The sequence below is a fragment of the Lathamus discolor genome, chromosome 10, assembly GCF_037157495.1.
Source record: "Lathamus discolor isolate bLatDis1 chromosome 10, bLatDis1.hap1, whole genome shotgun sequence".
Lineage (NCBI taxonomy): Eukaryota > Metazoa > Chordata > Aves > Psittaciformes > Psittacidae > Lathamus > Lathamus discolor.
This window is the reverse complement of record NC_088893.1, coordinates 7,781,631-7,794,803: the sequence shown is the minus strand read 5'-3', so window position 1 is coordinate 7,794,803 and position 13,173 is coordinate 7,781,631. Positions and strand designations below refer to the sequence as shown.

At 47.1% G+C, this 13,173-nt stretch overlaps 1 protein-coding gene across 1 annotated transcript in view; it reads left to right on the top strand.

Moving 5' to 3' along the window:
- Positions 1-11,057: 11,057 nt before the first annotated feature.
- Positions 11,058-13,173, top strand: part of NRG2 (neuregulin 2) — an 84,508-nt gene continuing 82,392 nt past the window's right edge. Inside the window, exon 1 of the mRNA XM_065690529.1 lies at positions 11,058-11,184. Coding sequence (XP_065546601.1) covers positions 11,097-11,184 — 88 coding nt within the window. The 5' untranslated portion in view covers positions 11,058-11,096. The remainder of the gene's footprint in view (positions 11,185-13,173) is intronic.

Sequence of the window (13,173 nt, the reverse complement as noted above, 5' to 3'; positions counted from 1 at the left end):
CCATGAGCTCTGGCCTGCATGGTCTGCTGCCTAACTCTGGGGTGAAAAGTACAGGATGCATAGGCGCTGTGTCTGGCAAAGAGGAAGAGATCAAAGATGCATTATGTATGTGCCTAATGAGCACCTAGGCTCATTAGAGCCTGCCTGTTGCATGGCAATCCCGGTACTGCTGTTCTCTGCTAATCCACTTGTGAGATGCACAGGATACAACAACTTTGCCTATAGGTTTGCTCACAGGGCCCTCCAAGGAAGGGAGGTTGTGTGACGCAGAAGAAATGGAGGCGGCTGGGGCATGATGGGTGAGGGATGTGAAACGAAGGAGTGGAGCAGCTGCAGGTTCACCTGATTTCATCTCTATGTGTCTGGGTGTCACTTGACATCTTTTGGCTGTGGCTTGCCAAGGGTCTATGACAGGACCACAGGTGCCTGGAGGTAACTTAGGCATTGCTGTGGCAGCTTCTGCACTGTGAGTCCTGGTAGACAAGGTGTATGGTGTAGATGTGCTCGTGATAGGAGTGTGTTGGCCCTGCCTTGCCCAGCCCTCCCAAGCTCTTCTAGAAGGGTGCATCAGTTCCTAACTGCATGGATGAGTCAGTCTCATCAGAGCTGTTCTGTGCTTCAGCCTCAGTGTGTGCTCAGGATATGGGTGTCACAGGACCAAGCTGGCTGTTTGGAGCTGGGAAGGAAAATGCAAGGGAGAAGCACCAGCAAGTTGAACAGAAACTGAGAATCTGATGCTGGGAAAGGGCAGAGAGGATAGTCAGGGGCTGGGATAAGCCAGGAAAGGAAGCTGAGAAAATGGACCAAAATTAAAGACCAACCCAACCGTCACCACTGAGTCCAAGCATCCTTTTGCCCATCCTAAATGTTCCTTCAACTCCCAGTTGACCTATGGCCATTAGCCTTTCTCTAGCTCAGGAAGTCCAGACTGAAGAGGTCTGGTGCCAAGCTTGTCCAGACATGCTGGTAGCCACATCAGGCATATGAAAGCAGAGGATGGTGGTTGCATCCTGACGTGTGTGGGTTTCTTCTCTCTGAAGTGGGGGTGTTCTGATCTCAGACCTCCTTCATGCTTGTGGCAGGAAGCAGAGTCTGAAGAACAGGCCTTAACTGGTGCTTAATTTTACTGACAGATGAGTTTGGGACCAGGCAGAAATCCTGCGTGATGCAAAGAGCCTGCTTATCCTCCTTGCAGGATGGACTGAGTAGCAAGGAGACAGCAGTACATACCCGTCGTAGAGGGCAAGGTGTGTAGATGCTACAGGCAGTCAGCATGGGACAGCACAGTTCCCTTTGTATACCGAGGTCCTGCATGGCCAAGCCTCATGGATCTGAGCACACTGTACAGGAGAGGGTCAAGAGCAAAGGCAACTTTGCTGAACTAAGGCAGCAGGGGAGCCCGCGCCAGCCCCAAGAGAGTGCTCCTGACCAGAAAGGAGGGAGCAGTTGAGAAAATGAATACAGTGTTTGCAAGGACTTCAGGAATTGTTGCCTTGTTAATAGAACTGCAATTTGTGGAAATATGATGGAGGGTGAAGGCCTGCAAATACTTAGAGGAATAATGAGCATTGTAAGCAACAAGCACCACAGGGGAGTATGAGAAATAGATTGTACCAGACAGGCCATTTCTGCATAATTACACAATTAGTGGACTGGGGAAGACAGTGGATAACCCTTCGCAGTGTGCTGTGGTGTGGCGTAGACCTTGGTGGAGACTGGAGTGCCAGTTAGCTGGAATAGCTTGCAATATGGGGAAAGGATTGATGGAGGGAGGACTGGCTGCATTGAGCACTGGTGAGACAAGGGTGAAGGGGAGATGCTGCTCAGGCATATAGTCACTCTGTGTGCCATGTAACATGCTGGTGGTGGCACGAGGGATCCAGTGTGGAAACTCCCCATATTAGACTCTCGAAAGGGAGAATGCAAATGGGAGGAAGTACCAGAGAATAAAAGGCGAGACGGAGGGTTTTGACAACGAGCAAAAAAGGGTAATCATGGTTATGATCTGTGAGAAACACAGCTAATACCTTTGGGCAAGAACAATCATAGGCAGAATTATGTAATGAGAAGGAGCTGTTTGGGAAGCAGCAGTTCTGAGACAGCCCTGGCTGCATGAGCAGATAACAACTTTGACACAGGCTGTAATACAAAGTGGTGCTGAGCTCTCCACTCTTGGGCACCTGCAGGAAGAGATGGCTGTAGGTGGTACCTCCTTGGTACCAAGAGTTACAGAGCTGTGGCCTCTACTGTGCATTAGTGAACAAGGCGGAGGTGAAGTGGCAGTGACCCCTCAAAGAGCATGTGCTGGAGGGTGAATGGCAGGAAGCTTTCCTTGAGCCTGGAGAAGCCAAATAGAGTGGCTGTGAGAAGGGGGAGTGAATTGGCGTCTGGACATGGCTGCTGTTGTGGTTTGTGCCCTCACACCTGCACAAGTGGCAGCCTGTTTGTGAGGACAAAAGTAATGACATGGTTTTGCTGCTGCTTCTTTCCTGCTAAGAAGGGGCAAGCCATTCCCTCAGGCTCTTCCGTCTCTGGATTAAAGAAGTTATGCAAAGAAAATGCTCATTGCATGGCCTTGATCCTAAGGCAACGTAGAGCAAGGCACAGATTAGCTCCCCCATGTCCCTGTGGGACAGCCTAAAATCCATGCAGGCTGATCTTACCTGGTTGAGTACCCAGTGTTGTCAAGTCAGGTCTTTTCATGCTGAGTTATTTCTGGGAATCACAAGGGACACCCCCCCCCCTCCCCCTCTCCCCCCCCCCCTTCTTTCCCACACATCCTGGAGGAATCCCTCCTGCAGCCTGCTTTCTTTCCTGAGCTTCACCTCTCTGCTTGGGTCCCTGTGCAGGGAGAGTATGGAACTATTCTCAGGGCTTCCTGAGCTCCCTATTTCTTTTCTCCCATGTTCTGAGACAACAGCGGATGCTTCAATGGCCTATCTTCTCCCTGCAGCAGAGGAGCAGAGCTGACAGCTGTGGCCTGGCTCCGTTGCTGTCCCCAAAGCCTGTAACAGCATAGACGGCTGTGGTGTCAGTGCCAGCAGACCCTGCCCAGTGGGATCATGATCCCTAGAGTTGCACTGGCGTGGGGAGGTGACATGAAAACGAATACCCTCCCTGAACAGGCTCTTTGATTCTTTCCTGGCTAGGAAAGAGTTGATTTTCTTTGTGGCAGCTCATATGATGTTGCGTTTTGGTGTTTTGACCAAAACAATACTGATAACACACTAATGTTCTAAGTCTTGCTAATCAGTGTTTGTAGAGCATCAAAGCCACCTCTGTTTCTCACTGTGCCCCTCCAGCGAATAGACTGGGGCTGTGTGCAATAGGTTGGGAGGAGACACAACCAAGCAGATGACCTGAACAAGCTGATATTCCATACCACATAACATCATGCTCAGCATGTTCGCCATCTTTTGCTTAGGAGTTGGGTGGGCATCAGTCCACTCATGGGAAGTGATGACTGATTGCCTTTGCATCAGTATTTTGGTTTGTTGTCTTTTCTTGTACTCATCCTTCACTTAAAAAGCAGTCAATATTTTCTAATTTTCACCCTGACCCCCAGCTTTTCTTGCTTTTATTCTTCCTTTCCTCTTTCCCCATCCCAGTGGGGATGGGATAGAATGAGCAAGTGGCTGTGTAGTACTTTGCTGCCCACCTGGGTTAACCTACAGTATCTGCCCCATTGAATCAAATGCAGCAGATCCAATTACTCTGTTGCTTCAGGCATATTTTAACCAGGCAAATACAACACAGAACATCATCTGCCCTGCATAATGTGCTTGTCCATCTGATCACACTCTCCACCCACAGCATTGCAATCAGTGATGCTGTATCTACTGTTCTCGGTCTTTTAAGGTTCCAGAAGAGGTTTCTGGGGAAGCATCCTTTCATTTAGGTAGAGATATAATCTCTAATTGCTTTTTTAAACATTTCTGTAAGGCAGAGTTTAGGTGTTCCCGTTGATATCCTTGCAGAGCCTTTCCAAATAGTGAGATCCAGTGAAATCCATATCATTGATAGGACCTTTCACCTGCACTCATTGGTGCTTGTACAGAACCAGAGGTAAGCTGGACCCATGGTGAGATGAGCCTTAGAATCCCCTTGCTTCAGGGAGCCTTGTGAGCTCTTACACATCTGAGATGCCCTACATGCAGCCTCTTACCCAGGATCAGATCTCTAGAAATTACAAGAGCAGCTTCTGAGTATTCTTGTTCCAGCTGGTCTCAGTTTCTCCTGTCCAACCTTTCCTCTGTCCAAGTTCTCTTCTGAATGAGGGAACTAACATATCAAATGTGCCTTTTTTGTCCTTGGTCATGTGTCTGTGGCTTTGGATGCATTTCATCTTAGTAAAACAGCACCTGCGTCTGGGCAGCAGCCTTTAGGCTATAGATCTGAGGAACTAATGGATATATGGATCTTGTGAGAGGGAGGGGTAATGATGCATATGGGGATGCACAAGTTAGAGTGAGCACATGTAAGCAATACTTCCTATAGAATTCCCTAGGCGGTGCATGGGTCTGGCACAGTGCTTAGCCAAGGATCAGTTTTAGATCCACTCAGATAAACAACTGAGGTGTTAGGGTGCCTCTCATTACAGGGTCCAGCTAGGCACAGGCTCTGCCTCCGCTTCTACTCCTCCATCACTGACTGACCCTGCGTGCAGGTGAAGGACCGAGGGGGAGAGGCTTCATGCTATCACTTCAGTATAAACATTCCTAAAAGCAACCTTCTGATTTCTTTGTAGGAGGCTCTAACCTGCTGGGGCCTTCCGCACTTCAGCAGAGTTGCATCTAGAGAAAAGAAACCATAAGAATTCATGGAATTTTCCACAGATCTTCCTGACCTTTTCTGGCCAGACGTACTTGAAAGGCTTAGGATGTGAATGGAGGATGCTCTGTTCCTTGGTTTCACGTGAAAAATGCTGCTGATTGCAGGAGGAGGGAATGGAAATAAAGAGGAAGTTATGGAGGAAATGGCAGATGTCTCTAGCTGGTATGAAAAGTGTCCAGGAGGGTTTCAGGGACTGTGAGGGCAGCTGGCCCAGCACAGAGCTGTTTCTGCTTTTAAAGTATCAGGGCATCTGTAGGCATGGACATGACAATTAACTGGAGCTGTCTGAGCCCAGTTACTGAGTTTGGGCTGGTTCACAGCAGGGTTGACTCTGACCAGCCTCAGAGGCTCAATTTGCAAGAAGCAAAGGATAAGTGTGTGATATAAAGCCAATCACTGAAGCCCATCAGCTGAGGCCTGTCACACAAAAGCCCTCAGTATTGCTGCTTCCAAAGTGAGAAGGAAACCTGTGTCCAACCTCAGCACCGTCATGGCTATGGTAGGCCAGGAGCACCCATGGTCATGAGGTGGCTGACGTGCCTGCTGTGTGAGGGCACCCAAACATCAAAGGGCGCCAGCATGAGGCACCCACAGAGACGCCCCATAGCACCCCTCATCTCAGCAATGGAGCCTTGTCTAGCCCCACTTTGGACCCCCGTGGCACAGTTGCAGACAAGGGCTGCAGTTTATCAAAGCTGGCAGTGCCTCTGCAGTCATCAGAGTCCAAGAGATGGGCTTGCAGAATGGGTCAGGAGTGCAGAAACCATCTTCAGGAGGCAAATCAGTGGTGGCTTCCCTGTCTTCCTGCCTGCTTTCAGAAGCTAATTTAGCTGGGTTTTAATGAGAGTCGATAACATAAGCTCACTTCTGTAAGCAAAAATGTATATGGTTATTAGACATGACAGCTATGTGATGAATCATGTCAAGGTGAGGATTTCATTCCATAAGGATGAAAAGGAAAAGAAGTTGCAATGTGAAATATCCCACTGGGGCTGGTGGGGTCAGGTGTCTATCAATCATCCACAAAACCTGTCCCGTTTCGGAGCTGTGTTTGAAGTGCAGTGCGAGATAAGGCTGGACTTGGGAGAGTGCAGATGTGAAACACGAGCATGGCAACACGCCATGTGTGCAACCAGGTGATGGTCGGATGGAGCTTATCCAGGCCCTTACTGGACAAATAAATAGCTGTACTTGTGTGGTTTTTCTGTTTTCCAACAAAAGGTATAGCAAAGGTGCAAAAGAAGGATGGTGTTTCAGTTTAAAAATACCTTTCCTAGCTTTCCAGTTCCAGCAGACAAACCTGTTGCTGAGCTGATGATCCAGCAAGTGCCAGCATCATTTCTTCTAGCACAAGATGCTTGTTGTGAGGAGATAACATCGAGGATCTGTTTTTTACCCTGGCCGCTAAGGGGCTGTCTGAACAGCAGTGACAGGAAGGCTGCTTTACAATAGTTTTGCTTCAGAGAACCTGCTGGTAGGATTCTGTTATCTCCAACTTGTGGTGGGTCAGGAGCCTGAGTTTTGCTGCTTTCACAATGCTGTAGTCTTCCTGTCAAATCTGCAGTGTTTTGTAGGAGCAGGGTGATGGAGAAATGGTGCCTAGTGGATTGCCTTGATAAGCCAAAGGGATGCTGACTGGTACAGTCCTGCTGTGTTGTCTTTTATTCTACCTCTCTAGAAGTACCGTGCAAGTATTTCTTGCTGCCACCAATTTTGGGTCAACTCCACTGTTAAAGAGGAGCTTGACAGTTCTAGGACAGACCATGTAATGTGGCACAGAGGTTCCCCAGAAGCTGATGGCCACCTCCTGGCGATGGCAGTGAGAGCAGAGTTAAGCCAGTATCAAGAGCTTTTGAAAACGCCAGGATTTGAAATGGGCCATTGTGCTCCCAAGATTGCTGCCATAAATACAGCCTCAGAAGCTCGCGGAGCATGCGCGCCTGCCTCTGCTTCTGAAATTTGGAGGCTGGAGGAGCTGGAGTGGGTTCGCCGTCTGGGTTTCAGCGGATATCAAGTAGCACTCAGGTCAGCGCTGGATTTTAATCTCCATCAGGCCGGGGGATGTTGTATTAATAATTCTTTTCCAGACGCAGACCTTGCCGTTGCAAGCTACCCTGCTTTCCCCTGGTGAGTGCACTGCTCTTCTGCATGGGAGTGGTGCCTTATATCCTCCCAGACAAGAAGCCAGGATGCAATGCAGCAGTGTGACTCTTAGCTGCGGACTCCGTTCTCTACCGAGCCGACCTGGGATTTTTGTTTGAAGAAGTAATTTTACAGCTGCTGACTGCAATGGATACTGTGTGGGGGAACAGGTAGGGAGGTTCTCCTTCACCTGATCTCGGTTCTGACCTCCTGGGCATTGATTATTAAGGAGCCCAACTTGTTAGGTTGGCATATAGGCAAATCCTAACAACGGGTAAGGACACTGTCTGATAAACTCGCCCTGCTGCTCTCACGGTGTTATAATCAGTGTGCTGGGTTTCATGCAAGAATTAGCTGTGCTTATGGTATGGCTCAGTCTCTTAAATAGTTACATGCCTTCTTTTATTTAAGCTTAAAGCTGCACAGGAATTGTAAGACTAGAAAAAAACATAGGTTGGTATTGGTTTAGGTTATAACTCTCCATGAGACTGTTTAAAGCAATGAGCATTAAAAACTGTTTCAGAATGAAGTATGAAGTGACTTGTGAGAACACAGCCTTTAAAATACATGTCCCACCAGATGAGGCACCTGGGACACCAAACTGGAATATCCTTCCCGTTGGTAGGTTTTATTATATCAGTATTATTAGCTCCTGTGCTTGTGTGTCGGGATTGTTCAGGAAAGAGCATATTCCACACATCTGTGATGCTAAAGCTGGATCTAGAGGGGTGGATCCCTGCCCTGGACAGGGGCCAGCCAGTTGGAAAAGATATCAAGATGTATGAGATGTACACCTGCCAAGGCAAAAAATGATTTGCATATAATATTCCTCATCTGCCACAGGTGAGACTGTGAGTGCTGCCAAGGTACAGAAATACACACATCCTGTGTTGATGGTGCTGTTTCTTCCCATCACATGTTCCAGGCTGCTTAAGCTGGCCACTGGTGTGGCCGAGTCAGATGCTGCACTTTTGCTTCTTTGACTTTCATTTTGTGATGCTGAGCAGTGCTTTGCTGTGCAGAGCTTCACCCTCTGAGCACTGTTCAGCAGTAGGGAATCTTGGTTATTCGTTAGTGGGGAAAAAAGGTAGGGCACCACCTGAGGTGCACTTGTTAACTCTAACAAATCTTCACTAAAGTCAAGCACTTTAGAGAGATGATCCCAAGAAAACACAGACTGTGTCTTTAACAGGAACAAAGGCACTGATTTGCTGGAGTGGTGGAAGAGCTATAGTTCAGAAATGGGGTGGGGGGAGGAGCAAAATACTGCCGTATTCATGTGAAGATACCCATAATAAATATATTTCAAGATGAAAATAAAATTGCAAAGGGAAAGAAAGGAGGAAGAGAAATGTGTTTTTCATGACACATCCATTTGGAAGACATGTGCTGGCAAAGGAGCCATGGATGGCAGTAAAACATCAAAGGCCCTCAAAACTCTGCAGATTTAACATTATCATACTAAAGCAAGAGAACTCCATTCAGGCCTCATTATTGATTTGGATGGCTAAATTAATCACTGGTGGTTGACATGGGACTAGTGACCATGATGAGTTTTTGTTCGTATGGGCTAGCAGATGAGAGTCCTAATCATAAATAAGAAATTCCTGAGGATTCAAAGGAACTGATTTCCCAAGGCTGAGGAAAACTGAATGAAGTTGATTGGGTGTTAAAGTATTCACAGGAAAATATGAGTAAGAACCAGGAGCTATTTGAGCAGAGGCCAAGAAAGCTGAGATTTCACTCAAGAAAGAGACAAGGTTTAGCTATTCATTGTAGCTTGGTAGTAATGAAAGCAGCAACTGGAAGCAATAATAAGGTTAACAGATTTAGAAAAGAGAAAAATAGGTAGCAATCCATGTGCATCTGGAGTTAACGGTGTGTAGACAACAAGCTGAAGACACCTGGAGGGAAATTGCCTATCAAGTACAGCTCAAGTACAGAATTAAGAGACTCTAGAAAGATATTAGCAAAGAGAACTATGGTTGTGAGCCAAGTAGTGAAATAACCATATGGAAATTGTCATTCATAATGACTGAGAAGGCACTAACTGGTCAGTAATTGCTATTATCATGCATTTGGAAAAGAAACAGAATGATGGGCTAGTACTGTCCACAGAGGTTATTAAAGCTCAAACTCCAAAGTAGCAGGCTTGGTAACTTTTATCTAATAACTGAAAGCAAGTTTGCTTAGGCGCTCTCCAGTGCGTGCCTCCTAGCCTTTTGTAAGGCTATATACAAGTTATGCAGTGTGCTAATGTCCTCTGGAACTGCCCTTAAACTGGAAAATAAGTGTTGTAAGCTCTCCAATGTACCTCATATACAGGCAATGAAGTGAGTGAGTAGCACATACCAAAAAGTCATTGCTGGCAGGCAGGCAGTAGTCTCTAGTGAGACTGTTGTCACCAGAAACCTGGAGGTGAATGAACATGCTCATAAAATTAACAAGGTGACACAGAGACTGATGGAGCTTTAAGCATCAGTGGGAAGAAAGAAGCTGGAGAGGGTAATCTGAGTGGCTTGGCACCATGGCTCTTTTAAAACAAAATGAAGCTTCACCACAGAGTGGTACTGTGAAGGAGCAAGAAATTCTTGCTAGTTAGAGAGCAGGGGACTATGTCTGGCAAAGCAGGGACTTGATAGAAGCTGCAGTAGCAACACGAGCAGATTTTCCTCATGAAGCCCAGTGTCCGAATGTCACTCTTGGGGGTTAAAAAGCTGGGAATGGGTGTCAGTAGGGATTTTGCTTCTGTATTTGCCTCTGTATGCAAAAGACAATGGAATACTGCCTGGGTTTTGTATTCCTAGCTTAAGTAGGATATTGCAAAATGGGATAGCCACAGATAGGATCCCTGAGCCAGAGAAAATGCTATACAGCGAGAACTGGAAAAAAAGCTTCATCTGTTTAGCTTATCAAAAAAGAGAAAGGTTGAGGGACAACTTGATTACAGTGCGTAAGTACTTCCATGGCAGAAAATACCAGTTGCTGAAGGGCTTTTTAATCTAGGGGAGAAAACAAGAGTAAGAAACAATGGCTGGACAGTGAAGCCAGAGACTCTACTTCAGAGCAGGCAGGCATTTTTAACAATGAGGGTGATTAACCACTGGGAGAAGGTCCCAAGGGGGCTGATAGCTCTTTCATTTCTGGATGTCCATACAGCAGGCGGGAGTGCTGCTCTGGAGGACGTGCTTTACTCACGGCCGTGGACTTGGATTTGATTCATGGATAAGTGGATAGAATGCGCTAGCCAGTGCCTTATGGCTTATGGCCCCTTTGGGGCTCTGAAGCCCTTAGCTGCATCTGGGAATGATTTGGCAGTACTCTGGGGCTTTCCAGCTGGGGATCCTGATGGACTTTGGGCATGGCTTGCCCTAGAGAAGGAGATTGGGCTGAGTCACTCATCACATGTTGGACCTGTGGAAAAGGGCCTTGTTAACCCCCAAGCAGATGAGACATGGGCTTAATCAACTACCTAGAGCTCCCAGAGATGGAGGACAGATACAAGAATTGCAGGTAAGGGCTCTCCAGCTATTCCTAGGTTTTGGAAAGACCTCCTGAGACAGCAAAGAGCTGGGTGCAAGGGCAGGTGAAGTCATTCATATTTATGGTGGGAACAACAGCATGAGGAGAAAGGCCAACTTAATCCCTCTGCAGGGTCTAAGCAGCGTAAGAATGGGTTGCAAGCCTCTAGGTTTTTCTTTAGACTCCACTGCTTCCCACATATCACTGAGATCTGAGCCTCAGCAGTTCCCCAAAACACGTATTTCTGTGATGCTCCAGAAGTTCAGAGCTTACTTGCAGCCAGAGACAGAATCAGCAAGTGGAAAACCATCTCTAGACTTCATGTGTTCAAGACACTCTCGGGAGAGCTACTCCCACCCTGTAGCACTGTTCACCTTGTCCTCCCGCTGTAACCCAGTGCATCTTTTCAGACAACTGGGAGCAGGGAGCAAATGGTTAAAGTTTTGCTTCTCCACCCAGTGGTGGGTGTTGTCTGTGTCAGAAACAATATAAGAACAGTCGGAAGTTGCAGCTGGCAAGTAATATTTGGAGTAGCAGTCGTGGGGCATATAGATCTGGTGTGGACTGTCTTTTCCTGAGACTGTAAACACTTGTGCAGAATGTCCGAGAGCAAGAAAAAAGGGAAAGGAAAGAGCAAAAAGAACAAAGAAGGGAAAAGAGGGGAAAGAGAACCTGAACCAGGAAAAGGTACTTCCCATTTTTTAACAAATTTTACTTAAAGGAAGAAGAGAGAAGCCAGAAAGCCAGCAGGAAAGTACTTGTGGGTTGCATGAGGGTGCAAATGATAGGGAGCGTTTGCTAGGCAAGTGTGCAAATCTCTGCATCTCATTCATATTTCATGCTGCTATAGGTCTGCTTGCCTTTTGATCTTCTCTATTTTATTTTTTTTTCCTTTTTAAATACCCAAAGCCTCAAGAATTCAGGGCAATGTACTCTCAAAAACCAGCAGCACTTGGTTCCTGTCATGGTGATATGGTAATTGTAGGGGGTTTGTGCTGATTCTCGGGGGGTTCTGGTGTGTTGTGTTTTGATGTTTGGTTGGTTGTTTTCTTGCTTCTTCCTGAGATAAATATCAAAAGCCACTATTTTGGAGGATCACAGGGACTGTTCCTTGGGAAAGCCCATCTCTCAGAGATTAGATAAAAGTTACAGTCTCTCTTTCTGACGTAACTCATTGAGTTGTAGTTAAAAGACACGAGGACTGTAAACCTTCACTCTCTGCTGATACACTTATTAGTGAAATCAGGCTGTTCCTTAGAGGAGATCTGACTGTTCCTTGCAAAATGAGCAAGGCAATATTTCAGATCTTGCCAGGATAAAATGTTTACATTGCCTTTAACTGATGAAGGTTGATTGCTGAGTAAACGGGGAGTATGAGTTGGGGCAATATGAGAACTGCCTTGGAAAGTTACAGAAGGATTGGTAATGCAGCACAGTGGTATTTCTTTCTCGGTCATGGTATCAGAGAGGGATTATCCCTGGCTGTTTCTTATCTGTGGTTTATCTGGCAATGCATTTGGAGAGAGAGGGAACTCTCTCAGACTTTGTGTTTTATCACTGCTAAGAGAGGCTACAAGCTGGACCAGTCCTGGAGGAGTCTGTCAGTTTACCTCTTCACTTGCCTGGATGCAGTTCTGCTCTTGGTCCTGATACCATGACAGCAGTGATTGCTCTCGACCTGAACAGCTTTGTTTTGGCTTCATACAGCATCACTGGTGGCAGGATTTGCCCCTATCCTTTTCCATGTCTTTACTCTGAATAGAGACCCACCACCCTGTGGTGCCTGGAGCTGCTGGGGTGGCAGTGGGTGCTGATGCCTTGGCAGGCTCACCTCACGCATGGTCTCCTGCTTATGACATCAGACCATAGCTGTTGCTGTGGGATCTGGGAGGAGACTTTTGGGACAGCTTCAGGACAGGGAGCTTGAAACCATCAAGCAGAGACAGCAGCTGCTTGAAGATGACCAGATCTGTCCAAGGGGCTCTGAAGTGTGCTGGAGCTGGGGGCTGTCTCATTGCATTCACCCTGTCTGTATCTCAACCAAAGAAAAGAAAGGTTCTGGGTTTGGCTTGCACAGCATGAGCATGGTCCTTTTATTGTATTAATTACTAACTAGATTACTTAGATCCAGGTCACTTGTTTGCCCTGTATTGCTGCAGAGGTCGCCCATCGTTAGCTCTGTGAGTCCGTCAGGGGAAGACACTTGGCTGTCCGTGGTGCCTCTGAACGAAGTCCCACTTTGTGTTCGGTTGTTTGGGATCAGTGGAATCTGTGAATACCTTTTCCCATCATAGGTCGGCTTTGCTGTGTGGTCTAAGGGGCACAGCAATGCTTCCCCAAAGGGACTTTTAGAAGAGAAGAGTTCTTCCTCCAATCACTTATGAGCAGATACCCCAGACCTGGTACACAGACCCTCACTTCAGGCAGCAGACTCTTCAGCTTGTGGCTGGACCTCAGACTGCCTCTCTGGCATGATCTGGCTGAAGCAAAACGGAGCCCTGGCGTAAATCAGGCAACCTCCAGGGCACTGCAGAGGGAATTTGTGTTATTTCTTCCAGGCAAGTGGGATGTGCTGACCCCTCTGAAACCAGGAGGCAGAAGAGGAACGTACAGAAATCTTACAGAGACTCCAAGGAGGTCCAGGCAGGAACATTTGCTTGATTGGCAGTACAAGGG